The 27,348-nt window shown below is 39.3% G+C and overlaps 2 protein-coding genes across 6 annotated transcripts in view; one reads left to right on the top strand and one right to left on the bottom strand.

Moving 5' to 3' along the window:
- The window catches only part of cdkl5 (cyclin dependent kinase like 5), a 43,647-nt gene extending 22,823 nt beyond the window's left edge, over positions 1-20,824 (bottom strand). The window contains exons 1-3 of one of the 2 annotated variants that reach the window (XM_058382166.1): positions 20,657-20,824; positions 15,904-16,131; positions 14,329-14,363 (exon numbers count right to left, since the gene is read on the bottom strand). In XM_058382166.1, the coding sequence (XP_058238149.1) occupies positions 14,329-14,363; positions 15,904-15,967 (99 nt within the window). In that variant the 5' untranslated portion in view covers positions 15,968-16,131; positions 20,657-20,824. The remainder of the gene's footprint in view (positions 1-14,328; positions 14,364-15,903; positions 16,132-20,656) is intronic. The other variant, XM_058382167.1, reaches the window with a different exon arrangement.
- A 1,263-nt stretch (positions 20,825-22,087) lies between these two features.
- Positions 22,088-27,348, top strand: part of scml2 (Scm polycomb group protein like 2) — a 29,889-nt gene continuing 24,628 nt past the window's right edge. Inside the window, exons 1-6 of one of the 4 annotated variants that reach the window (XM_058382204.1) lie at positions 22,088-22,126; positions 23,258-23,879; positions 25,967-26,055; positions 26,149-26,214; positions 26,345-26,415; positions 26,998-27,232. In XM_058382204.1, coding sequence (XP_058238187.1) covers positions 26,034-26,055; positions 26,149-26,214; positions 26,345-26,415; positions 26,998-27,232 — 394 coding nt within the window. In that variant the 5' untranslated portion in view covers positions 22,088-22,126; positions 23,258-23,879; positions 25,967-26,033. Of the gene's footprint in view, positions 22,127-23,257; positions 23,880-25,761; positions 25,874-25,966; positions 26,056-26,148; positions 26,215-26,344; positions 26,416-26,997; positions 27,233-27,348 lie in introns of those variants that run through there. The other 3 variants (XM_058382206.1, XM_058382208.1, XM_058382205.1) reach the window with 3 other exon arrangements.

Here is a 27,348-nt window from a genome sequence, read left to right as displayed (position 1 = left end):
TGGATCCCATTTTTGCCAGTCAAGAAGAGAAAGCTGAGGCTGCAGTGGACACAGGATCACCAAGCCTGGTCTAATGAACCTCAATTTCTGATGAGAGTCAGAATTTGGTGGCAAAAGAATGAACCTGTCTTGTGTCACCTGTCCAGACTGGTGGAGGTGGTGGAATGCTGTGGGGAATGTTTTCTTTCACACTTTGGGCTGTTAATATCAATCAGTCCTCACTTGAATGCCACAGGCTCTTTGAGTATCATTGCTTTCCATGTGCACAATTTAAGCAACGACTACATCCAGCATGATAACGCAGCATGTCACAAAGCAAAAGTTGCCTCAGACTGGGTTCATGAACATGACGATGAGGTCTTCGGTTCTGAATCCAGATTGGGATGTGGTAGAATGGGAGATTCGCAGGAATTATGTGATGCAGTCGTGAAAACATGGAGCAGATTGTCATAGAAATCTTGTGGAATCCATGCCATGATGAATTGAGGCTGTATTTATACAGTGCTGCCTAATGAAGATTGTTCGTCTTTTCTTATATATGATTATGACTTTTCTTCACTAAAGCTAAAATATTTATGAATGGCTATGAAGGAAGGCAGTGTGCTGGTACAGAAAATAAATAAACACACAAATACTGTAAATAAATCAAAAACTAACTAGTGTAGCAGTGTGTGATGCTGATTGAGAAAAAAAGGAGTGAAGGTTACTGTAGTCCTTCTTCTTTTGGCTTTTCCCTTCAGGGGTCGCCACAGCGAATCGTCTCTCTCCACCTATCCCTATCTTCTGCATGCTCAACTCTTGCACCCACTAGCTTCATATCCTCATTTTTTACACCCATATACCTCCTCTTTGGCCTTCCCCTTTGCCTCCTGCCTGGTAGCTCCATGTCCAACATTCTCCTACCAATATACTCACTCTCCCTCCTCTGGACATGTCTAAACCATCTTAATCTGGCCTCCCTAACTTTGTCCCCCAAACGTCCAACATGAGCTGTCCTTCTGATGTACTCGTTCCTAATCCTGTCCAACCTTGTCACTCCCTAAGAGAACCTCAACATCTTCAGCTCTGCTACCTCCAGCTCTGACTCCTGTCTCTTCCTCAGTGACACTGCCTCTAAACCATAAAGCATGGCCAGTCTCACCACTGTCTTGTACACCTTACCCTTGATTCTTGCTGATATTTCTCTATCACACAGAACTCCCGACACCTTTCTCCACCCATTCCAACCTGCCTGCACTCGCTTCTTTACCTCTTTCCCACACTCTCCATTACTCTGGACCGTTGACCCCAAGTACTTAAACTCCTGTACCTTCTTCACCTCTTCACCCTGTAATCTTACTGTTCCCCTTCCCTCCCTTTCATTCACACACATGTATTCAGTCTTACTACGACTGAGTTTCATTCCTCTTCTCTCCATCGTAAACCTCCACCTCTCCAGGTTTTCCTCCACCTGCTCCCTGCTCTCACTACAGATCACAATGTCATCTGCAAACATCATTGTCCAAGGAGACTCCTGTCTGACCTCCTCTGACAACTGGTCCATCACCATAGCAAACAGGAAAGGGCTCAGAGCCGATCCCTGATGCAGGCCCACCTCCACTTTGAACTCCTCTGTCTGCCCTACAGCACACCTCACCACTGTCCTGCTCCTCTCATACATGTCCTGCACCACTCTGACATACTTCTCTGCTACTCCTGACTTCCTCATACAGTACCACAGCTCTTCTCTTGGCACCCTGTCATACGCTTTCTCCAAGTCTACAAACACACAGTGCAGCTCTCTCTGACCATCCCCATACTTCTCCATCAACATTCTCAGAGCACAAATTGCATCTGTTGTGCTCTTTCTGGGCATGAAGCCATACTGCTGCTCACAAATTTCCACTACCTTCCTTAACCTAGCTTCCACTACTCTTTCCCATAGCTTCATTGTATGGCTCATCAACTTTATCCCCCTATAGTTGCTGCAACTCTGCACATCACCCTTATTCTTAAAGATCGGCACTAATACACTTCTTCTCCATTCCTCAGGCATCTTCTCACTCTCTAAAACCCTGTTAAACAGACTAGTTAAAAATTCCACTGCTGCCTCTCCTAGACACTTCCAGACCTCCACCGGGATGTCGTCAGGACCAACTGCCTTTCCACTTTTCATTCTCTTCAAAGCCTTCCTGACTTCATCCTTTCTAATATTATCTACTTTCTGTTCCACAGAGTTCACCCCTTCAACTCTTTTTTCCCTCTCATTTTCCTCATTCATCAGCTCTTCAAAGTACTCCTTCCATCTCCTCTGTACAGTCTCCTCACTTGTGAGCACCTTTCCATCACTATCCTTAATAACTCTAACTTGCCGCACATCCTTCCCATCTCGATCCCTCTGCCTAGCTAACCTGTACAAGTCCTTCTCTCCATCTCTAACTAGTGTCTAACCTAGTGTACAACTCGTCATATGCCTTGTGCTTGGCCTTAGACACCTCCCTCTTCACTCTGCACTGTAACTCCTTGTATTCCTGTCTATTCTCTTCAGTCCTGTCCATGTCCCACTTCTTCTTGGCTAACCTCTTTCTCTGAATACTATCCTGAACTATCCTCATTCCACCACCAAGTCTCCTTATCTTCTTTCCTCCTTCCAGATGACACACCCAACACCTTTCTTCCTGTCTCCCTGATCACTTCTGCTGTAGTTTCCCAGTCATCTGGCAGCACTACCTGACCACCCAGAGCCTGCCTCAACTTCTGTCTAAATTCCTCACAACATTCCTCCTTTTTCAGCTTCCACCATTTGGTTTTCTTCTCTATCTCTATCTTTGACCTCTTCTTACAGACCATCAAAGTCATCCTACACACCACCATCCTATGCTGTCTGGCTACACTCTCTCCCACTACCACTTTACAGTCACTAATCTCTTTCAGATTGCCTCTTCTACATAGGATGTAGTGTACCTGTGTGCTCCTACTTCCACTCTTGTAAGTCACTCTATGCTCCTCCCTCTTCTGAAAATAAGTGTTAACCACAGCCATTTCCATTCTCTTAGCAAAGTCCACTACCATGTGTCCTTCAAGGTTCCTTTCCTTAACTCCAAACTTGCCCATCATCTCCTCATCTCCTGTGTTCCCCTTACCAACATGTCGATTAAAATCTGCTCCTATCACCACTCTCTCACACATGGGAATAGTCTCTATCACCTCATCTAATTCACTCCAGAATCTGTTTTTCTCCTCTAACTCACAACCTACCTGTGGGGCATAACCACTACCAACATTCAACATCACCCCTTCAACCTCTAACTTCAGACTCATCACCCTGTCCGACACTCTCTTCACCTCCAGAACATTCCTCACAAACTCCTCCTTCAGGACCACACCTACCCCATTTCTCTTAAAAACAACAGCAAATTAAGTGTAATAAGAGTATAAGAGAAGTCTATTTCACTTAACAAACTGGGGCTTCCTGGTGTTTTGTTTTGATTGTCTGCTGCTATGAAGTAACATATCCACTGTTTAACACACTTAAATATTTCTGTGTGGAAAAACTCCACATTTTGTAAAAATGTCTTCTTTGACTGTTCTCTTGTTGATACCCTCACTATGTGTGATATTTCTATAGTGTTGCACTGTCAGACCAAAACTAACCTCTGCTGCAGAGGGGAAGTTCATTTAGAGTTACCAGCCTCAGAAATCACCAATTAACAGCACCTCAAATTAGAGCCGTTATGAAGGCTTTACAGAGCATCAGTAGCAGACATATCTCAGTATCAACTGTTCAAAGGACACTATTGTGTATTTCGGCTGCGTTCAGCATTGTTTCTTATCCACACCATAATAAAACAGCTTGAATCCTGCTCCTATACTATGAGCCTTGCTACGCTTTCACCTGGTCTCCTGTACACACAGTATATCCACCTTCCTTCTCTCCATCATATCAGCCAGTTCTCTACCTTTCCCTGTCATAATACCAACATTCAGAGTTCCTATTCTCAGTCCTACACTCTTACCTTTCCTCTTCTCTCTCTTTCTGCACACTCTCCTCCCTCCTCTACTTGTTCGACCAACAGTAGCCCAATTACCACCAGCGCCCTGTAGGTCAACGGCGCCGATGGCGGTCGTTGTTAACCCGGGCCTCGACCGATCCAGTATGAAATTCAGAGTACTGACGATTTGCATGGTTAATTTGGCAATGTTTTACGCCGGATGCCCTTCCTGATGCAACCCTCTCTGTTTATCCGGGCTTGGGACTGGCACAGAAGTCACTAGACTGTGACCCCATGGCTAGATTAGTGAAGGTTACTGTAGTCCAATTATGATTTAACCCTTTAGTGTAAATTTACAGGTGATTTCTTAGAGTATTTCAATAAATCAATCACTGTATCGTTTACAGAATGACTTTAGATATATATATATATAGAATTATCTATATATAGAATTTTCTTTTTTCAACCTGCTTCATCTGTAATGGGATAGATTTTTCTCAAGTTCTAGAAGTTTCAACGTCCAGCACCTTCTCTCTATGGTTTAATGGTATGATGGGAACAGATGTAATTGTTCATAAAAGTATTAAGGCGGTAATCAATATTTTTTGCAGCTTTTCTTAAATCTCAATGCTTTGACCTTAGAATGGTAAACTTTTCACACTTTTGCTAAACAGTTCCCTGTTCTTAACTTTTCACCCAGTAACTTTCACATTTCATATTATATGGAAAATATTAACATATTTCCATCATACAACCTTACAATCATACTCTGTGCCTAAACGTGAAACCGTGTCACGTAACACTGCTCCAACATGGCCACCCTGAAGTGTACAGTTTCTCTTTAGCATCAAGCCACACGCAAATGTTCACCTTAACCACAGCTTAACGAAAACCGTCTACATCACCGCCTGCACAGTCATTATAAACATACTTCCAGAATGTCTAGAGGGAGTAAATATCAGGATTAAACCTTTACACTCTTGGTTTTTCTTTCAGCTTCTCTGGTGTCAGTGTGTATCTGTAGCCAGGGTTTTGGGAGGTCTTTGAAATTTGAGACTCTGCTTGTCGAAGGGGAAAGCAGATAGTCCTGAATGGAGAAGTCTCTTTAAGCTCAGAGAAAATAGCTTGAGATAAACATTTCTAATAATGGTGCTTGATGTGGAGATGAAAAACACAACCCTTATTAAAATTTAAAAGAGAGAGAGAGAAAGAGAGAGCGCAAATCAGTTCGTTTGGCTTTAAGTTTCAGATTCCTGGTAGTCAGAAGCCGTATCGCGGTCAGTCTGCTGAATAAACGGGCTTTCAGGATCACTGATCCAAGACGGAGGTGAAGTCTGTCATGCTCACTTAGCTAAAGGTGACTGTACAGTTTGGGTCAGTGATAATATAACAAAGTGGTATTAAACTAATTCGAGCACATTTGAGCTGTTTACACATTAAAATGTTATTACATTTTTATTTAAGCATAGGTCATTAGATTTCTGACCCTTAATTTTCACTTGTTGCTGTGGTTTCTATCACTATACATAAAGGAACTGTACTTGTATCTGTTACATTCAGAAACCAACCAGCACATCAGTCAAGCTTCCAGATGTTTCCAAACGTGGACACTGAGCAGAAAATGGCTATGACATGAACAAACAGAGGTATTTAGCATAAATGTCTTTCAAACACTCTCTGCTTCATTGCTGAAGCTATACAATTTACAACCAGGTGCTTCTCCACCTAAAACCTGAACTGACCCCTTTTGTTGCTGTCTGAAAACCAAACACTTGAACCATATGCAGAAGTGGCTCTTAAGCTGGGTTACATTATGCTGCACATAGAAGAAAGAGAAAGGGTTTGGGTGCTACACTAATTATAGCTGAAAGCTGTCTCTTTTAAGTATTGTGTTTCAAATGCCTTGGTCAAGAGATGAAATTCAGATGAAAAAATAAGACTAAATTATTTTTATTTATTATTTTTTTTACCTAGCTACATCTAGGTGACTTGGTCAGGATTTCTAACACATAACTTTCTTTATTTTTTTAAGCATTTGTCCTGAAACAAGTTTTTCATCACAAGATAATAATAATATTAAGGAGTGAGGAATAAAACACTGCTGCTATAAGACAAGAAACGATGACTGGATCGTGTGATATTATGTCTCTTACAGGATAGCTGTCTTCTTAAACTCCACCCAGTGAAGACACACATGTAATGACTTACTGTGTTAGCTTTTCTATGTACATCAATCAAAGAGGGCTTTGACTGAATGCACCTTGTAACATTCTTAGAAAAATCACAAAATCGCAAAATCCTAGAGAATCTGTCTTATTACTGCTCACACAACTCAATCTCTGAACCATGGACCACATTGATATACACCTATATGGATTATAAATAAGGCCTATTTGGTCAATGTGATGTCAGAAATCAAGGACAAAGGGTACCCGCTCTCACTGAACGACGGTTGAATACAAAGTAACCTGCAGTCTGAATGATTGGTCAAAGCTAGACGGAGTTAAATTCTGTGCATGAAAATTTAAACTCAAAGGAGATGCTGGACATTGTAACAGATCTATCTATCTATCTATCTATCTATCTATCTATCTATCTATCTATCTATCTATCTATCTATCTATCTATCTAAATTTGCTCCATTGAGTAAACAATGATTGACAGCTGAACCAACTCATTCGTTCACTTAACACTACAATGAGGTTCTTAGGTTTTGCCAATTTCTACCATCAGACCAGCCAAAACTTTAGTGGACTGGCCTACCCCGTTAACATCACCCCAAGACTTCCCAGAGGAAGCTGAACTACAAATACACCCCGATCCTGATGCTTTTTGTTGCTGATGCTTTGGAGTCAAGCATCAAGCTCTATTCTTGTCCAACTCGACGGTTGGCTATTGAAACTCATCCATGTGCATTTGATTCTAGTTTCCTACAGAGAGGAACTACTGCGCTCTTAATAACAGGTATTCACTATGAAAGAAAGGAGATGCTGGCTACAGGGGGCCTGACATCTCAAACAACGCTGTTCACATTAAAATGAACACCTGTACACCTGCTCATTTACACGGTTATTCAATCAGCCAATTGTGTAGCAGCAGTACAGTGCAAAAAATCATGCAGATACAAATCAAGAGCTTTGGGTAATGTTCACATCAAACATCAGAATGAGGAAAAAGTCTGATCTTTGTGACTGGCGTGAACAGTCGCATGGTTGTTGGTGCCAGATGAGCTGGTTTGAGTATTTAAGAAACTCCTGGGAATTTTTTATGGACACAAGAGTCTCTAGAGTTTACACAGAATGAGTTGTGAGAGTATTCTGTGTTACACAGAATACTGTGAGCAGCAGGTCTGCAGGCTGAAACAACCTTGTTGGTGAGAGAGATCAGAGGAGAATGAGCAGACTGACAGGAAGTCTATAGTAATTAAAATAAACACTCTATACAATCATGTTGAGCAGAAAAGCATCCGAGAATGCATTAAACCTTAAGGTGGATGAGCTACAAGAGCTTTCACTCAGCTAAGAAAAAGAATCTGTGACCATCAAGAGCACAAACTCACCTGAACTCAACACAGACCAGGAAATAGACTAAGTTATTATTTTTATCTATGATGACTTGCTCAGGATTTATCATAAGTAGGTTCTATGTGCACTAAATGATGAACGTTCCTTCTGTCTTATGACTGATCAGTACATAACTGTTTTAAATCTATTTTTAGTATTTGCCCCTAAACAACTTCTTCATCACAAGAAAAAATAATGCTACAAACAGATTTGTTGCTAACTTCTTTTTTTGTCTACTCACGTCTTCGGTGACACTGATCCACAGATTAGCACTGATTTATCACTAACTGGGGAAAATAGAGCTTAGAGACAATGTAAAGATTCTGTTAAGCATGTCATTTGATCCCTATAATAAAACCTGCTGATGGCTGTGGAGACTACACAAGCTTGTATTCAAAATGTCTTTGATTTGTTTAGCCTGGAAATGGATAGTCTCTTGACATTTCACTTTCCTCTAGTAGCCCACTACTAAATATGGTGATTGATGCCTTGAGGCTGTCCTAGTAGTCAGAGGGCTTTTCTGAAGACTAAAGAGATCAAGAAAGCCAGCAATGATACAAATAGAGATATCATGATAACATATATAGATAGCAATAGTGTTGTTTTTGGTTCTAAAGACTTTTGGTGCATCGCTATTAGAAATACATTAAAAACAGATCCATAACCCATTTGTATAATATGCTCTATTCCATCTGGCAATATATCTACACCAGTGCTTAATTACCAAGCCTTTTTTTAATAAAAAAGGGAAAATTGTGGCCTTTTAAACCAGAGCTGCTGATATAACATTAATGCAAATATAATACTTTGTTAAACGAGCATCATTGCTCCTATTAACAGAGCAGCCCTGCTTTTATATATGCATATAGGCTCAAGATCAAATCCATCGCTTTGACAGTTGCATGACACGGCTGATTTACTCAAAACTGCAGGGTACTGCGTTAGACTGACGTGAGGAACGCTTGATGAGCAATCATCTGTCATCCGACTTGCAATATGATTTCTTGCTGTGAAATGCTTCATCAAAAAAACCTGAAAAACTGTATTTCATAATCACCAGCATTTCACATCAGAACGATACATTGGTATTGAATTTGTCAATATAAATGGACCAAAGTTGATGTGCTAAGACGTGGGCATTATATGCACTATAGATTTTTTTCCATTTAATCTAATAATTATCTTTATTCATTCAGGCTATGAAAGACCACAACGTATCACACAGTAACCTTCAATTTTCTGATGGTAAAAATGGAAATGTGACATGGACAAGTTATCATTACATTCTCATCCCGCTTATCAGCAATCGTATATTGCATTATTGATGATCTTATACTGTAGAAGCCAGCAAATAATGATATGTCTCTCAATCTTAAACACCAGCATTGATAGCTCTGCATTGCACATCTCAGTATTATTTTCTTGAGCTTTGCCATTGCAACATGTCTCAACACAGCCAGCGTTCCCACTCAAGGTGACCTACTTAATGCTAACACACACACACACACTCTTACCCAACATTCTCTGTGCTTTCCTTGATTCAATAAAAAAAAAACAATTAAAAATAATAATAAAATAACAGCCCCTAAGCACCAAGGCTTTTCATTTTGCACACAGCTCATTTTACATAGAACCCCAGGCAGCACTCTACAGACTTGTATAGCCTGCTTTGGGAGATCCTGTGAATCACATCAGGTCATTACACAAAACACTGGAGTTCTTATCGAAGCTCTAGTCTTTCCAATTCTGATCATTCTGACTGGCCATAAATTTTTAAAACATATACAATTTGAACATAAGAAAGGCCACTTTCCTTTTGTAGAGCTATTCAGTAGCACCTAATGCTTGAAATGCAGTTTTGTCTTTGATAAAGAAAAAAAACCTGTTAGACCATTCGACATGCATGGTTTTTCCTGAACACTGAACAATTCTGGGAAGCACTTTTGCAATTCCACTGAGAAATGAATGAAAGGCAATTTAGAAACAGATAACTGAGCTGGGATGACACATGGCAGCTAGTGACTCATTTAACACACCAACCAAGAATTGTGAGAACTTGCAGGCCAGTTTTGCAGCATTGCAAACAACAGGCTTTTTGCACAAGCCTCCTACAAATCATGTTCTTTGTTAGTATACACAGCAGTGGAACTTTTGGCAATGCTTCAGCACTTCCTCAGTGCTGGAGAACAAGCACAGAAACTCCACAGTAACCAAAAACTCAGGACTGAACCAGAGTCCCTGGATCTGTGAAGCAGCAACACTACTTACTACGCCACCAAGCCAGAGCCAGTAGATAATATGCAATTATGCAAGTCCACTCTTAATAAGTCTCCAAATGCTGGGCTTCCCTAGGGTATGGAGGTACAAACCTTGTATGATTAGAACAAAAGACAGAGATTAACCGACAATTGGTGTCAAAAGCTCCCCCAGTAACTTGATTAGTAGTTATATGGTTGGATAATCCCCAGAAAACTGCTAGAGGCAGTGTGAAACACCTGCATACCACTTTTTGTATGTGTTCATGTGACTTATGATGCAGAATATTAAAAAGCATTTGCTTCTCAGTGAATTTCACCCCTCTTAACTGCTAGGTGCTGTAAGAAACACCTATGACAACAACTGTTGTCTAGAAAGGTGCTCATAGAGGTCAACATCAGTAAAGCCATCCTGAAATGGTACACCTATAAATAAGGCCTATGAGGAGAACATTACATCACTCTATGCATGCCACATAAGCTCATTCAGAGAGACTTTATGGGATTACAAAAAGATTCCCCAAACTTGACTACCTGGGTCATGTGCCTTTAGAAAGGGAGTAAGACAAAGAGCTAAGAGCTATAGACTGACATTTAGTGCTTAACCATTCTTAAAAAAAAACAAAAAACAATTACCATAAAGCCTGTGTCTGAGGAACCTGAGAGTCCAGAAGGTATTTGGGGATTGCCAAGTCACAGCTCTTAGTTGGTGATTAGACATCGCCTTAGACACCAGGCCAGGCCAAACCAGACAAAAGTGTCACTGTTGATACTGTCTGTTTACTTGAGACTGTATATTTGCTTGCAGTGACCCCCATGGTGTTCCAAAAACTAGTAAAGGCAGCAGTAGGAACCAAGCCACTCATTTTGTGTACACCTGTGAGATTCTATGGTTAGATTCTGAATCTTGTACAACATCAGTGATAGAGGGTGATAGGGGGTAAGTACTAAAGCCAGTCATGGCTAAAGATGTCCTGTCCTGGAGGGCTTTCCAGCGACAGCCGCGATATACATCACAATCAGCAATCTGCCTCTTGTCCACCTGTGCTTTGCCAAATCCTTCCCACATCTGGCCTACTACATCTGGATGCAGATACCACTCCCTGGTTTACAAGTTCTCTCAACAGTGTGTCTGTTGCACCACTGTACACCCCAGATGAGGGAGGCCAGTCATGGATGGGCACACCTGTGTTAATTCTGCACCAGACAGAGACTGCGTCTGGGCCTTGTGTTTCTGCAATGATAAATATTGCTGATCATCACAGCATTGTCTAATGGGACCAGCATGTGGCTGAGAACCTGCAAAATGAGCTTGGCCAAATGGACCACCACAATTCCAGGTGGTTGATGTATTCGGATCTTACCATCCCATAGTGCAGCACCATACTGTCACTGATTTCCACAAGTCTGTAAGGGAGACATCTGTGTGAAGGGGTAGTGCTTTAGTAGAATCTTTAGTAGCAGTGATGGGGGTGTATTCTAGGGCCTACCCCAAGGAGCAGATGAGAGGCACTCAAACGCCTACCTAAACCTGGGTGGCAGTTGTTTTTGATGGTACCTTTAGCAAATATTGCATTTTATGTCACTAATTGACCCTGTTGGAAGGTCTCAAAATTGGCCAAAAATACATTACAGTACATAACTGTCATACAATTAATGGCTGTAAAATTTAGTTAGTTCACAATAAACACAGCATGTCAAGCAAGATTAAGATGTTAGCTGGACTTCCAGCCATCCATTTTCTGTAGCGTTTATCCTACACAGGTTTGCAGGGAGCCTGGAACCTGTCCCACAGTAATCAGGGCATAAGGTAAAGGACACCCTGGACAGGGTGCCAACCCATCATCACAGGGCACACAATAGTGCACACACACTCAAATACCCAAACCCACACTATTGACAATTCAAAGATGCCAATCTGATGTCTTTGTAGTGACAGAGGAATCCTGAGTACCAGGAGGAAAGCCCCAAAGGACAGGGAGAACATGCAAACTCTGCAGATGCACTGCAGAGGCATGAATCGAACCCCCAACAATGGAAGCATCAGGCAAACCTGCTAACATTTAAGCCACCAGAAAATGACAAAATTCATGATATATGGAAACAGAAAAACACAGCTCAGGGCCAATATGTTAGCTCAAGACATACAGATGTTATGTTGAGGGCACCAACACAATATACCACATCATAGACAAGGATGACTGACTTGTGCCTTTCCTTGGATTTGGAGTCAGATGACATTATATCCCTTCCACTTTTTAGACGAGTTAATTAACTCTTCAGGCAACCATAACACTGGTCTGGACAAGTTCATTGGAGCTTTCATTTGCCCGCTGGGTTAGTTGATACATTTATTATTTACACCTCCAAGTATGGACAAAATATCAAATTACAATGAGACTTTCATTACCAGAGGCTTGCTTTTATTATACATTATTCAGCATGCTTATTACTATACATATTATAAAAGCCTAGCAGAAACAACATAGCCTTGGTTTATTTTACCTCACCTAATGTGCTTTAGCTCATTTTTTCTCCCAAACAAGACCTTTCTCATCAGGCTTGTGAGGTTAATCCAAACTTTAATAGTTTTTTCACTGCAGCATAATATACTTGATTGATGTGAATCTGCATTGAACTGCCTGCAATTAACAGCCAGTTGTATTTTTGAAAAAGATAAAAACTAATGAAGAAAATATTCAATATCTTTATTGGACAGAGTGGTGCAAACGCTAATGAACCAAACCCAGTGTACTGTCTGCGATCTCCAAAGGGGTGGATGGTATATACGAGAAAGTGGATGCAGAAGAAGCTGTAAAATTGATTAGAAATATAATCTGCCCAAATAGGAAGATAAATCACTTCATCAGCAGATCAAAAAATAACGAAATATTCAATAGCATACATATTGAAAGGTATAGTGGTATCTGCAAGGAAGAAGCTTGACCACAAAGTGTGGTTACAACAATGCACTTGCTTGTTTGCTGGCAAACGCAGGCTTGGTGGTTAGCCACAGAACTGGCTAGATGAGGGGAAAACTGGCAGAGCTAACAAACAGCACTCTTGTTCCTATGCTAACAAATAACACTCAATCTAACAAACGAAAGACATGAAAAATAACGAGGGCTTGTTGGTATGCAAATTCAACACATGCTCTATGAAAGAACAGTGACGCTATAATAGATAGATGTTGATGGATAACACAATCCAGCACCACAACGAAGTTACCTTTTCGGTAAGTCAAACGAGTAAACTTTCCAGTTATTCAGGAGATTGTCAGAAAATCTACTGTCAGAAAATCTACATCATGCCTTAATGGACACACTTAAAGTCACATGATAAATTTTTACAGAGAACTTGCTCAGATTTTTGCCATGGATTTGTCTCCATAGGTGCTACAGCCTGGTTAAATGTTTAAGACAAATCTCACCACAGGGAGTGATCACTATTAACAAACTGAACTAGGATTTATTTGAATATGGACCGAGAACCTTGTTTCTCTTAAAAATAAACTGGATTAAAGAGAACATTTGAATGATTGGGCCTCACTATACAGTTGGCCATTGTAAGGTTGGACTAAAAATCCTTTTAGTACACAGGAATGTTTGCTTTCTAAAAATCCGACAATGCACTGCAAGAACCAGAAAGAATAAAGCAGACTTTGTTCCCTTCCTGGAAATGACATCATATTATCTAAAGCATCTCAGCAATTTTCATAATGTACTTTAAACAACATAAAAAAATGTAAGAAAGATATCATACTTGCTTGTTGTTGCTAAATGCCACCAGTGGTGTTTTATTACATGATTATATAGTCACGTCACCAGAAATTGAGTCACGGGTGTCCCAAAGTGTACTGAATCAGGGTCCTTACCAGTGTCCCAATTTGTGCAAATGACATACTGATTCACTAATTATATTTGATTGAGACGCACCCTAAATTTTCATAACTGTCACAAGCAAGCAGACTGCACAATTGATATTATTATCATCATCTGTTCTCTCTTTACACGTCAAATAGAAAGACTGTCTTTTCTTAGCCAATTGTTCTGGACCCTTAAAAAACACAAATCATTTTGGTTTAATAGTAAATCATAAAATCATGGAAAAACAAATATGACACAAAGCTTCGACACGAATAAGACTCCGATCTAGGATGGCACAAGTCTGATTTAAATAGGTCTTTTATGGACGATCAGGTAAATGAAAATCATGCATCACCATGTTAACCCGTCTTTTCTCTTGACGCATGATATTCAGCTGCAGTTACGGATTATTCAGTAACTACCATCTTGTTGGGATCTCTGGGGAATTTAAGGGGTTAATCCTGTCAATTGAACAAGACCTAGTACAGTCTTGTACAGAATGGCACTAGCACCTACACAGCATTTTCTCAAGTTAATCGAAATTCCTTTTGAATATTCCAGCAACAAGAGTTTAAACTCACAGACCAAAATGACTCTTGGAATCATGTTTTGACCCATTTTCATGTTCAGGAAATCTTCCCTTGAGTAATTTACATACAAAAATATGTCTTACCTTGTGCCTGCATTTTAGAACCACCCCATAGGCTCCTGTAAATGAACAAAAAATTAAATAAAATTAAAACAGCTCGGCTGACATCTGGATGTAACACACCACAACAGTCGCTTGTGGAATGATGCTCTACAGGTTTGTGTAAAAGTTCCTGGGAATTAGTGTAGAATTTTCTTTAATCTGTTTATAAGAAACATCTCTGTCTATGGCTGTGTCATAATCTCCTGGTGTGAAGATGAAATCTACTGTGTTCTCAACCATCACAAGACCACTAGACTCCAAGCATCATCATCAACGCACCTACATATCCCAATTTTTTGTGCGTAACATGAGAACAGGTCTCCTCTGACTACAACATACAATGATGTTCCAGGAACGTCACATGATACCTTCAGATTGCCTACTGACAATTTTCAGTAGTTATTTCAACACGTGCTGATAGCCAGTAAGATTAAACCCTTGGTTTGCCTATTCTTGAAGACAACGATGAAGTGGCTCTTTAGTTCTTTTGTTTGTCCCGCTCCTTCACCTCAGATCAGACTCCAAAGCCACAATCAGTTATTTCTCAGATCGATAACTAGCTGAGCCGGGTCTCTGTTTTGTCTAATTCTTGTAAAAAAAAATATTTCAATACGACATATTGAAATTCATAGTGCAGGTGGATTTTTTTTTTTTTTATTCGTTGAGTTATTCATTATAGATTAATTGACACTGGGATAATGTTGCTCAAGAATAATGTCTAATGCATTATTTTTCCCCCATTTTAGTCTACTACTTATGTCCCAGACAGTCAAAAAGCATTTGCCATACATTTACATTTCTGTCATTTGGCAGATGCCCTTATCTAGAGTGACTTTATCTAGAATTTATATCATTTTATACAGGTGAGCAATTGGAGGTTAAAAGCCTTGCTAAAGGGCCCACGAGTGGCAGACCTCACGACCTTCTGATCATTAATCCAACGCCTTAACCACTAAACTACCACATCCCAAACACATGGAAATTTAGCTTTCTATTTAGCTTTCCTCAAATTGTTATTTTAGCTGTTTTTACTGTAAGGTCCAAAATCCAGGATATAAACATATTAACTTTTACGCTGCAGTAAATTACATTGAAGGAGGTAAAGTCCGTTTTATAAGTGGGCAAGTAATAAATTAGCTCACGTCCATTCTGTTTACGCATCTGAAAGCCAAAACAATTACATAAATTTATTATACTTCCCATGTCGGTAGCTTAAATAATAAATACATGGTTTTAAATTAGATATTCACTCTCTGTTCACACCTCTGATGTCAAAAACATTGAAATCAACTGTTTAGTTTAATAATTTGTATTTTCAGCAGGGATTTTTGGAAGTGTTAAAACTTTATAAAATGTTACTTTAATGTTACTTAGAGATCTATCTGACATCGGAAACTGTCAAGGAGATCAAGAACTATTAACTACAGCAAAAAAAACCTGCAAATTTATCACGCTGTACATACGAATTAGATATTAATCAATCTGGAAATCATAAAACATTGCAAAATAATCCTGTGTTTCATCAATCTTCTCTGAAAGGTTCGTTTTTGCACTCACCTTCTCCTACAATCCCAAGGACCTCAAATTTATTCATCACATCACCGATGAGGCGAATCTTCATCAAGTCAAAAGGCAGGGGTAGAGGTGTGTGTGTGTATGTGTGTGTCCGCAGCAAGAGGGTGGTCAGGACATGCAGCACCACGTGCCACTCGAACGGGTCATCAAAGCCAGAATGATGTTTCCATTGAGACCTGAAATTAATCCCATATTTCTAACAGAAACTCACTGAAACACACACACACACACAAACACACACACACACAAAAGACTTGTTAGATGGAACTGTAAGCAGAGATACTTACATTAAACCTTTTGCAATGATCAGAAGGTGTTGATTATTTTAGTATAAGAGCAGCTCTGAAAGTAGTTCTGGCTTCAAAGCAAATCACAGTTTTGGATTCATGCGCCCATTTGTAACAACATATACAGGGACAACGTGAACAACGGTGGCTGACTGTAAATGAGATACAGAACAGGTCATTGATTTTCTCATGTTTTCTGTAAGGAAATGTGTGAACTTCGGTACGTGTTACGAGCAAGCCTTCGGGATAGAGGACTTTTATTTCTGACAAAAAAAGAAATAGAGGACAACTTTTTCATATTATGTAGCTGTAAACTGTACAATGCGTCATTCTTTGATCAGTAATGAGTACAAAGTTTTTTATCAAAAAAAAGCTCTATAATCCTGGAGGGACTGATTTAGGGTCTTTCTGGAAGGTGAATACCAGGGAAATTACTCTTAAATTACTGCTGGAAATAAACATTCCAGGAAGTATATATAAGCAATATAGGTTTAAAAATATCAAAGATGTAAAGATGTGAATGGGTGTAAAGGTGCAAAAATAAAGGTGAAAAGATAAAATCAAAGTAAATCAGGGTATAAAGTGGTAAAGGTGTGTAAATCAGGGTGTAAAGCTGTATAAATCAGGGTGTAAAGGTGTAAGGAGGTGTACATCAGAGTGTATAGTGTAAAAATCAAGATGTAAAGGTGTGAAGGGGTGTAAATCAGGGTATAAAGGGGTAAAGGTGTGTAACTCAGGGTATAAATGAGTAAATGGGTGTAAATCAGGGTGTAAAGAGGTGTAAAGGTGTAAAAATCAAGGTGTAAAAGTGTAAAGGGGTGTAAATAAGGGTGTAATGGGTGTAGAGGTATAAAAATCAAGGTGTAAAAGTGTAAAGGGGTGTAAATAAGGGTGTAATGGGTGTAGAGGTGTAAAAATCAAGGTGTAAAAGTGTAAAGGGGTGTAAATAAGGGTGTAATGGGTGTAGAGGTGTAAAAATCAAGGTGTAAAAGTGTAAAGGGGTGTAAATAAGGGTGTAAAGGTGTAATGTTTTTTTTTCCAAACTAAACATAAATGTCTAAAATCCTCAAATTAAAGGATCCATCTTTTATATTTACTTAATTGTTGGCAAGTATTGCTGCTGGATCTCTGGAACTTAAAGCCATGTTAATAAACCATAACCATGAAAAATAATGAAATAATGAAGATGGGACAACGTGATTATGGTGGAAAGTATGAGAGGGATTTTTCCATCTGAGTTCATAGTGTCAGCCAATTTTGGATACAATTTCAAATATTTTACCTTGTATAAAACAAGCAGTAGAAATAAATCCAGGTCATGTGCTGAATATCTCATCTGAATTTACTGAATCTGCTCAGTGGTATAATGTCTATGATATTTTATGCTAAGTGGGGAAACTGGTTTTGTGTCAGCTAATAATAGCTAATACTAATGTACCAGACACACCTTTTTGGATATTAAATTCATTCTTGTCCTGTTTAGTAGCAGGCAGTTCATGTGAACTAGGGTTTAAAAATGCTAAACTAGCTAATGTTTAAAGATACAATAAATAAAACAACAAATTCGCTGGAGTCAGTAAAGAAGCAAATGTCACCAAACAAATAGAATGAATTAGTTAGCAAACTAGCTATTTAGTGATGCAGAAGAAAAAAAACACAGCTTACGCCAACTGCATTGATGGTGAAGTGCCTTACAAATGTGATGGTTTATGATTACGTTGATAGCATAGAGTGATCAGCCATAACATTAAAAAAACTGAGAGATGAAGTCAATAACTTGGGTTAAATCAGACAGAGAAGTTAATGTGTTGGACGTAGGAAAAATGGGCAAGTGTAAGGATCTGAGCGATTCTGACAACAGCTAAAATGTGATAGATTGTTGTTTTTATTTATCACATATACGTTACTGCACAATGAAACTCTTTCTTCGCATATCCCATCCTTGGTGGTTGGGGTCTAAGCGCAAGGTCAGCCATGATGCAGCACCCCTGGAGCAGGGTGGGTTGGGGGCCTTGCTCAAGGGCCCAATGGTGCTTGACGGTGCAGTTTGAAACCCGATCTTCCAGACGAGCCAGAGCTTTAACCACTTGAGCTACCACCACCCCATAGACAGAGAGTTCAGGACAATCTCCAAAACACCAGGTCTTGCTGGATGTCTGATCTATGGAGGCATCTCACAACTTACAGCATGTAAAGGCTCTGGTGCTGTCGTCTTGGTGCCAGACACCACAGCATATCTTGTTCAGTCAGTGGCTCAGAAGTTCAGAGCTGTTTTGATACCACAATTGGGACCTACAGCCTACAGCATATAGGAAGGTCACAAAAAATCTGTCTGTCTAATCTGTAAACATATAAAGGTAACATAGCAGCAGTTAGCTTAGTATATTCAGTAAGCTTTCCTTATCTTATACAGGGTCATGTGGAAACCTGGAAGGTCATGTGGAAACCTAGGCGACTTGTGGCACTAGGCGGGGGACAATGTGGACAGGGTACCAGCACATCACAAGGCTGCACACACTCATACACTACAGACAATTTAGATCAGCCTACAACTCTTGCCTTTCAACTGGGGGAGGAAACCTGGAGTACCCAGAGGAAACCCAAAGCACAGGGAGAACACACAAGCTCCAAGGACCAGGTGGAGGCAGGAATCAAACCCCAGACTCTGTAGCTGTGAGGCAAACATGCTAACCACTAATTGCTTTATCCTGGTCAGGGTCACAACGGATCCCAGGAATATTGTGTATAAAGCGGGAATACACACCTAGAATGTGGGAAATACACATAGATAATTCATCTACCAGCTTGTTTTTGGGAGTTGGAAGGAAACAGGAGACCCTGGAGGAAACCCACATACACCAAACCAGGGACTCCATGGAGCTTTCTATTTTAATTAGTGTAACACGTTTAACAGTAGACACTGTCCTGAGGTGGCTTTACAGAAATCCAGATGTAGATCTAGATCCCTAAAGAGTAAACCAGATATAACAGCGATGACTCCTTGAGATGACACGAGGGAGAATCCTTGAGGGAAACCCGACTCCAAAGGAAACTCCTCCTCTTTTGGGTGACACCAGATAGCAGGATAATAAATCTTTTTCAACAGTATTAAGTGTGAAAGGATGCTGAGTAAGAGCAGGTTGTGAATGAGAGTCCTAGGACAGTCTTTATGATGACAGCAGAAACAACAATATCCTCAAGCACAGAGGCTGGGGCATGAGTGGAAATCTTTAGGGAGAGTGTGATGGGATGGGATGATCATGTCTACCATGAAAATATAAACGGACTGTACAGCATGTATAGTATAATCATCTCTCCATCTTTGGTAAACGTTTTATTCTGGTTAGGGGGTTGGTGGTGGATCCAGATCCTACCAATGGGAACACTGGGAGCAAGGAAGGAATAAACCCTTGATGGGAGAGCAGTGTATCACAAGGCATCATGTACACACACACACACACTTGCACACACACACACTCACACCTAAAGGCAATTTAGCATAACCATTCCATCTAGGATAATGCAAAAAACCCATCATGTGCATGACAATCCAGTGTACGAGTGGTATTTCAGAAAATAGAGTCCATTAGCTAGAGCCTGGCTCAGTGATGTGATCATTACAAGGCCACACAGGTTGTGTTGAATTGTTTCTCAGCAGGAACACAAACCAAGTGACGGATTATTGCGATGCGGAGAGATGGTGAACGGCTACACACCATACCGATCAGGTTCATAAGCAAATACTTGCCACCTCGGATGCACTGCATCCTCCGAGTCCTGGCTCTGGCTTGGACTAATGTTTGGGTCTGATATTAATCTTGGTTCGGCTTGACTGAGAAACGGCAAGCCCTTGAAGACACCCACGTTTCCATAACGTTCCTTCAAAACCCTTTGGTGATGATAAGATGATGTCGTCCTTCTGTACACCAAAGAATACATTTAATGCATGGGGGTGGGGGGTGCATCTGCATTTTGTGTGTGTCTGTGTGTGTGTGTGTGTGTGTGTGTTGTTATATGCATGCACTGTAACAGTTAGTGGGTGGATTGAAGTTCTATCATTATACTATGTGTGCTATGCATAAATATCTCTCGTTTGTGCCAATGATGATGATGATGATGAAGATCATAACGGATGCGCGAGGAAGCGAGGAATCATCCTCGCGCCTCGACACCGATACAGCACACAAGCATGCACTGGCATCCAATTTAAAGCAATGTTCAGAAGAGATACTGCAGCCTGAATTGGCATGACAGGTTATTGCAGCTAAACGCATAGTATCGTGTGTGTGTGTGTGTGTGTGTGGGCAGGGAGCGCCAGAGATGTGCCTATGGTCTCACCAGCACCATCTCTATCTCTAAAAAAACGAACTGGACGCAAACCAGGTGCAGCAACAATCGGTATGATCAACCAAAAAAAACATCTCTAATCGTGACAACGTCACACTCACTCAGGACGTCGACGGTGGCACGCGCACTCCTCTCTCACTGTCACGGAAGCACGTTTGCATCTTTTTTTTCTTCTCCTTTTTTCACCTGCAACGGGAGCCCTTCATTACAGCTGCAATCCTCTCTACCTCCATTCCAGTCCACTGACAAGCAACCCAACGCGATACAGGCGAAGCGTTGTTGCCCTGAGCGACGGGCTCCTGTCCAATGACAGCCCTGCGCGAGACCTTCTCGTTCCAAGGGGGGCGGGACTTCATGCGCCGTTCGGTTGAGGACAATTTCTTACCACTAAAACTCACAGGGTTAAAAATGTTATTATTATTATTATTATTATTATTATTATTATTATTATTATTATTATTATTATTATTATTATGTTATTGTTGTTTTGCTGTTGTTTCTATTATTATTATTATTATTGTTGTTGTTGTAGTTATTAATTTTGAATTCATTTTTTCCCTTTAATCTGACAATTGAAAAAAAAAAAACAAATTCCGAATCATGGTTCCTTGTCCTTATTGCACGTGCAATGAGCCACATAAGCTGCAGAGAGCAATATTTTATTCCCTATGTAGTGTGTAGTGCGCCCTTGTAGGGTGTAGAGAGCAATTTAGGACCGTTTCTGTATTCGCAGTGTCGTTAATATGAAATTAATTCCTATTATAGTGTACTATAATTTTAGTGTGTCAGTGTATGTAAATTTAGATCATCAATCATCATCATCATAATCATCATCATCATCATCATCATCATCAGGGATGATAGATCTTAGAATCTCTTTAATTATTAATTGTTATAATGTAACTGCTACGTGAAAGTTTAATGCATCCACTGCAATCCTAAACCAAAATCTGACAAACAATAAACTTCATGAAAGTATTTCAGTAGAGGAAACACTTTACTGCAACGCTGATGAACTAAACCCAAAGCTAGTTTATAGCACCTCCTAGCCGTCTGACTGAAAACGTCACATGGATTCAAACTGGTCTTATGTCTTAATTACTTGGACCAGTTATATTAAGTATAATTCATTAATTATATAAACTATATACATATGTTGATTAGTATACTCCACAAATGTTTTTATATAGTATTATGACTATATAATAGCAAAAGTATTATATTATTATATTAAATTAAGAAATATATTCCAGTTTGTTAAAATGTATTTAATAGAATGGAATAAAAATAGCAGGCCAATAATAATAATAAAAAAAAATAAATTAAAAAATATAATAATAATAATAATAATAATAATAATAATGCATTTGTGATCTGTTGCAAAATTTAATTCCAGGTGACAACGTAATAAACGAACAAACAAATAAATAAAAATAAAATAAATAAAAAATAAAGTCCCTAAATGCTTCACAGTGGATGGTGTAATGCTGGACATGCGCGGATGGTGGCGCGACTAATGGCGACCTACAGCTCGGATTGACAGCAGAGAAAAGCAGAGTCGTGTCTAAACGGTATGTAAGCCTGAACACCACTTCTGTCCTTCTGTCATACACAACAGGGATTCGTGTGTGTGTGTGTGTGTGTGTGTGTTCAGATTAAAGAAGCCGCCACGAATCTGTTTATTTGCTATTACCGGGGCTCTTTCACAAACACACACACACACACACACGCACGCGCACACACACTCTCTCTCTCTCTCGCTAATATTCTGATATTCATGTGTTTCTGTCTCTCTTCCTGATATGTTGAACAATTTTATTGGTGCTTCTTTTCTTTCTTTTTTTAAAAACTAAATTCTTAGAGTTTTTTTTGTTTGTATTTCTGTATTCTGTATTTTTCTATTTGTAATCGTTTATAAGCTTTTGCCTTTTTTTTCGTCTAATTATTTGCTGTTAACAAATGTGATGAAGCAGATTATTTAGATTTTTGTGGACGGAAGTGAGGCTGGGGCTGATTTCCTTTTAGCCCAGGCTGTAGTTATTGAGTCAAGCAGCCTGTCAGTAACAGTTAGGTCAGGTGATTAGATACAGTGACACGCCTCTTATATTTCACAAGCATCTGAACTGATATTTTTAAGTGCACTTTGGTGATTCAGACTAAGAAGGTGCTTGTGAAATACAGTTGCGGGTGAAACGATTCAGGGGGGTTATTTATTGTCTTATCTGTCCACTTTCAATTCATATTACCCAAAAAGACAGACAACAAAATTGTAAATATAAATTATTTTTTTATTACATGAAAACAAAGGCTGCTCACTGCTATTTATTTATTCATTTATTTGTCTGTTTATTTTTTTATATATTTATGGGACCAACTATAATAATAATAATAATAATAATAATAATAATAAAATTACTCAAAAACTCTAAAATAATTTTTATGTCTTGAAAAAATAATGTCAATTAATATATATGTATTTCATTATTTAATTAAATTATATATTTTATTTTATTTATTTTTTTATTAATTCATATTTCTTTCTAAAAGTGTAGGCTATTTGTAGGCTTTCAGTGCTTTCACTTAGACAACACACTAACACAAATGACTGAAAAATGACTTGAAATCTGGCATTAAAAACATGTCACTTTATATAATACAACCTGCGCAGTTTCTAACATTTTTTTTTTTTTTATTCCTATTAGAAATCCTTCAGGCATTTGTGTTTCCATCCTTACTGCAGTGCTCAGTTTGCTTTGGCATCCCCCCTCTCTGCTTTAAAGTGGCTGTGCATGCTAAAAGGAAAGCTTCCTGTGGGTTGGAGACAGAGGGGGGTCTCTGAATGGAGGGATGACCAACGAAACGTAGGAATCATCTGTTAACAGGAGGAATTGGGAGGTGCAGGAACACACTCACACGCTGAATTGCCTTTTTACGGCAGTTTGGAATCTTTATGACAGTCGAGTGAATGGGATACACTGTGGAACAGAGGGACAGCCGGAGAGTGTGTGTGTGTGAGTGAGTGAGTGTGTGTGAGTGGGGTGAGGAGCCGAGACGACAGAAGGTGAGAGCTAGCGAATGGAAACCTTGGCTTAGAGGTTCATCTCTGTTTCTCCAGCAGGAATAGATTAGTGATTTCCGTTTGTGGGCTTTTGCTCCTCCACATCACCTGGGCTCGGCCTCGCTGCTGCTGCTGGAGGTTCAGAAGACATTTCACCAACATTTTTTGCTTCTTTTTTGTTTGTTTTTTTTGTTTTGTTTTGACAAATGTAGACAGAAATTGGAAGTTTCTGGAAGGTTTTCAAAGGATGGAACGAATGAAAAATGGTAGGACATTATTTCCTATATCGCATCTTACCATTAGGTATATTCTAAATAATAGAATTTTATTTGGATAGAATTTATAATATAATGCCTTGTATGAATGCTTTAGGAATTTAGTTAGGAATTGTTAGTATGTTAAGCAGTTAAACAGATTTCACTCCTGATTGCTTGCTTTTCAGGGCTAAAAGGTGGACTAAAAGGATGCATTAAATCACATTACTTTGAATTTCATCTGCAAAACTTAAGCAACATAACCCTTTGTTTCTGTGACATTTTTTCATGTTCACAGTTTTTAGTTTTAATTTCTAATCCAACGCTGCTGAATTCTCTAGTCTGGTCAGAATGTGTTGACTGATTATTGTGTGCAGATTTTCTATAACAACTCTGGAGGCATCATGTTAGACAGCAATTTATCATGTGATTGCAACTTCATATCCTTTAATTGCAAATAAATATTTACTCAGTTGTGGCATTCACTTGAGTTCCAGTTAAAAAAAAAAATTCTAAAGGAGAAACCAAATAAAACCAATAAGGAATAGGATTCTGATTAGAATTTCTGTCATATCTTGGATCTATACCTGTAAAATTCCTGTCTTATAGTACCTATGTTAAAGCGATTTTAAAAATTGGATTCATTTGGGTTCTTTTTCAGGACTATATAAGGAAATTCAATTATATTTTTTAGAAATCCTAATGGTAGTGTTGTTATAATGTTACAGCATGTCGATGAGCGAAGAGAAGTTAATATAGGTCAAGAAAAAAAGAAGAAGTAGAAGAAGAAGAAGAAAGCAGAGCACAGGGTCAGCCATGATGCAGCACCCCTGGAGCAGAGAGGGTTAAGGGCCTTGCTCAGGGGCCCCAACAGTGGCAGCGTGGAGGTGCTGGGGATTGAAGCCCTAACTTTCTGAGCAACAAGCCAAAGCCTTAATCACTTGAGCCACCACTCCACTGCCCACATTGTAGTTTGTTTAGTAAAAAAAATAACAATGACTGTATAAAAGTACATCTTTCGGACTATAATAATAAAAAATATCTAATTGAATTCCCATATAGACTTAAAACTCAAACAGATCCTGTTAATAATCTTGTACAAATTGTATCCTAATAAGACACTGCCTATGGGAATATTAGATGAATTAGTGCATATGATATATGATAGAAATTCTAATCAGAATCCTGTACAAGTTTCTTATCTTAGCTTATCTTATAAGTCTTTATGATTTTTTTTTATGGAAAGAAAATCTTTAAGAACTTCTGAAGCATCTTCTTTAACTTCCAATAACAGGACATTATTTCAAAATAAAAATACAAGTCGATTTCCAATCAGATTCTAAAATATCCAACAGGATAAAACTGAAATTCTGATCTAGGATCTAATGTGATTTCAGGTGTTATCCTGTCCCTTTCTTCCAGACTGACCACTAACCACTATAAGGGGGGGGGGGGTGTGTGTTTGCATTTACATGTAGATGCTGGGAGGCTACGACTGTTTATAGCTGCTATAACGTAAGCGAGGAAAAGAGCTAACTGGTGTTGCAGATTATAAACAGATATAAATACAAGGCACTGAACAAAATGGCATTGAATTCAAAATATTCACCATGTCTGTTGTCTTGTTTTTTACTGAAAAGAGAGTAATGCACGGAAGAAAATAAGACATCTCCCCCGATTCCTTGTCATCTTGCACACTGTCTCAGCTGTGGCCAATTTTCTTCTGTGAATTATCACCTGAGCAAACGCTTTGATCCGTGCAGCCATCTGGACTTCTTTAGGTGAAAGCTCTGCCTCCAGCTCATGCCTCGGTTTGGTGATTTAGTGACGCTTGTCTTGAAGAGGAAATGAACGCTGTTTCGATGCAATTCAGGAAGAGAGAAATAACACTGGAAATACGGATTGAGGGTCAGCGTGCGTAGGGTGTAAAGCCAGCCAGTAAATCTAACTGTGTAGATAGACTCTGAGGATTAAAGAGGTGCACAAGCAGGAACACGGATGAATCGGTGACTTTTTAGTTTTGGCTTTGAGAAAAACTCTTTTTTTCCTTCCTGATGTTATGTTTCAGCTTGCTCTTTTTTTCACTTTCTGTTCATTAGGATGTCGCTGTTGTAACTGTGCTGTTCCCTGACATTTCCACTCTTCACCAAGGTGCCTGATGACATCATGGGTAAAACACCTCAGAAAGGTAACCTCACCTTTACATATATAATTTAATTTTTTTATTTCAAATGCAATTTTTGTCTCTGCTTTACTTTACTATTACGTTTTCTTATCACAGCCAAAAAAGATGCTAAACACGAAAACCCAAAGAGTGACCTATCCACCCCCTTACAGACTTACAGTGGTACAGTCCAGTCTTTTTCACCAGAAAGCTTGAACAAACTTATCATACTGTAAAGCACCTAATGCTTATTATAATGCTCTCTCATTCTCACTCTTTCGTTCTCTCTCTCTTTCTCTTTGGTGTTTCGCAGAGCCGTTCAGCTGGGAGAATTATTTAAAGGAGACTTCATCCACCCCAGCACCCCCCAGCTGTTTTAGACAAGTATGAACCTTTCAGTCCAGCTGAAAAAACTCTCTCTCTCTCTCTCTCTCTCACTCACTCACTCACACACACACACACACACACACAGCTGTAAAATTCTATTAGATGATGATGATGGTGATGATGATGATGTACTATGCATTATAAGATTAATGCTGAATAAAAGGTCATCATTTAGATTTAGCTTTAAAGGTAAATAATATGCATCTTTTAAAGGAAAAAAGTTCTAAAAGCACAGAAGATACAATGGTACAGCAACAAGGTGCAATGATACAATTTAGTGACTTTTTCTACATTAATGTTTTTTTCATCATGTTATTGATTTCTAAAAAAAATTCAGCTTTTAGGCTTTGGGTTATTAACCTTATGGCACCTTTACGAACCCTTAAAACTACCAGAAGTATCAGCATTGTCTGAATTAAATTAATTTTCATTTATTAAATTACATTTCTCCTGTATACTGTAGATCATTTATACCATTTATCACGATGCCCTAACCCGAAACTGATTGACTGATTGATTGAGTTCATCTCTGTAATCTCTTACATTTTTTTTTGTAAAAAGTGCTCTTAATATCTTCAGTCCAGGATTCCTCCCACAAACGACTTCAAAGTGGGTATGAAAGTAGAGACGTACGACCCACGGAACTCTACTTCGGTGTGTATCGCCACTGTCATGGGGCTGATGGGAGCACGTCTGCACCTGCGCTTGGACGGCAGCGACAGCACCAATGACTTCTGGCGGCTGGTCGACTCTTCGGACATTCAGCCAGTCGGCACGTGTGAGAAGAGTGGAGACATGCTGCAGCCACCACTAGGTATGATTCCTGTTTCATTCTCCACATATTTACTCAATGACATGGTGAGGAATTTTGTAAGGGGACATTTCTTTAAGGAAGTGCTCAACAGGAAGTGATTATGTACTTGTAACGAA

The sequence above is a fragment of the Hemibagrus wyckioides genome, linkage group LG27 (assembly GCF_019097595.1).
Source record: "Hemibagrus wyckioides isolate EC202008001 linkage group LG27, SWU_Hwy_1.0, whole genome shotgun sequence".
In the NCBI taxonomy this organism is placed as follows: Eukaryota; Metazoa; Chordata; class Actinopteri; order Siluriformes; family Bagridae; genus Hemibagrus; species Hemibagrus wyckioides.
Note: the sequence above shows the minus strand (reverse complement) of the source record. Positions and strands in the feature narration are given on the sequence as shown.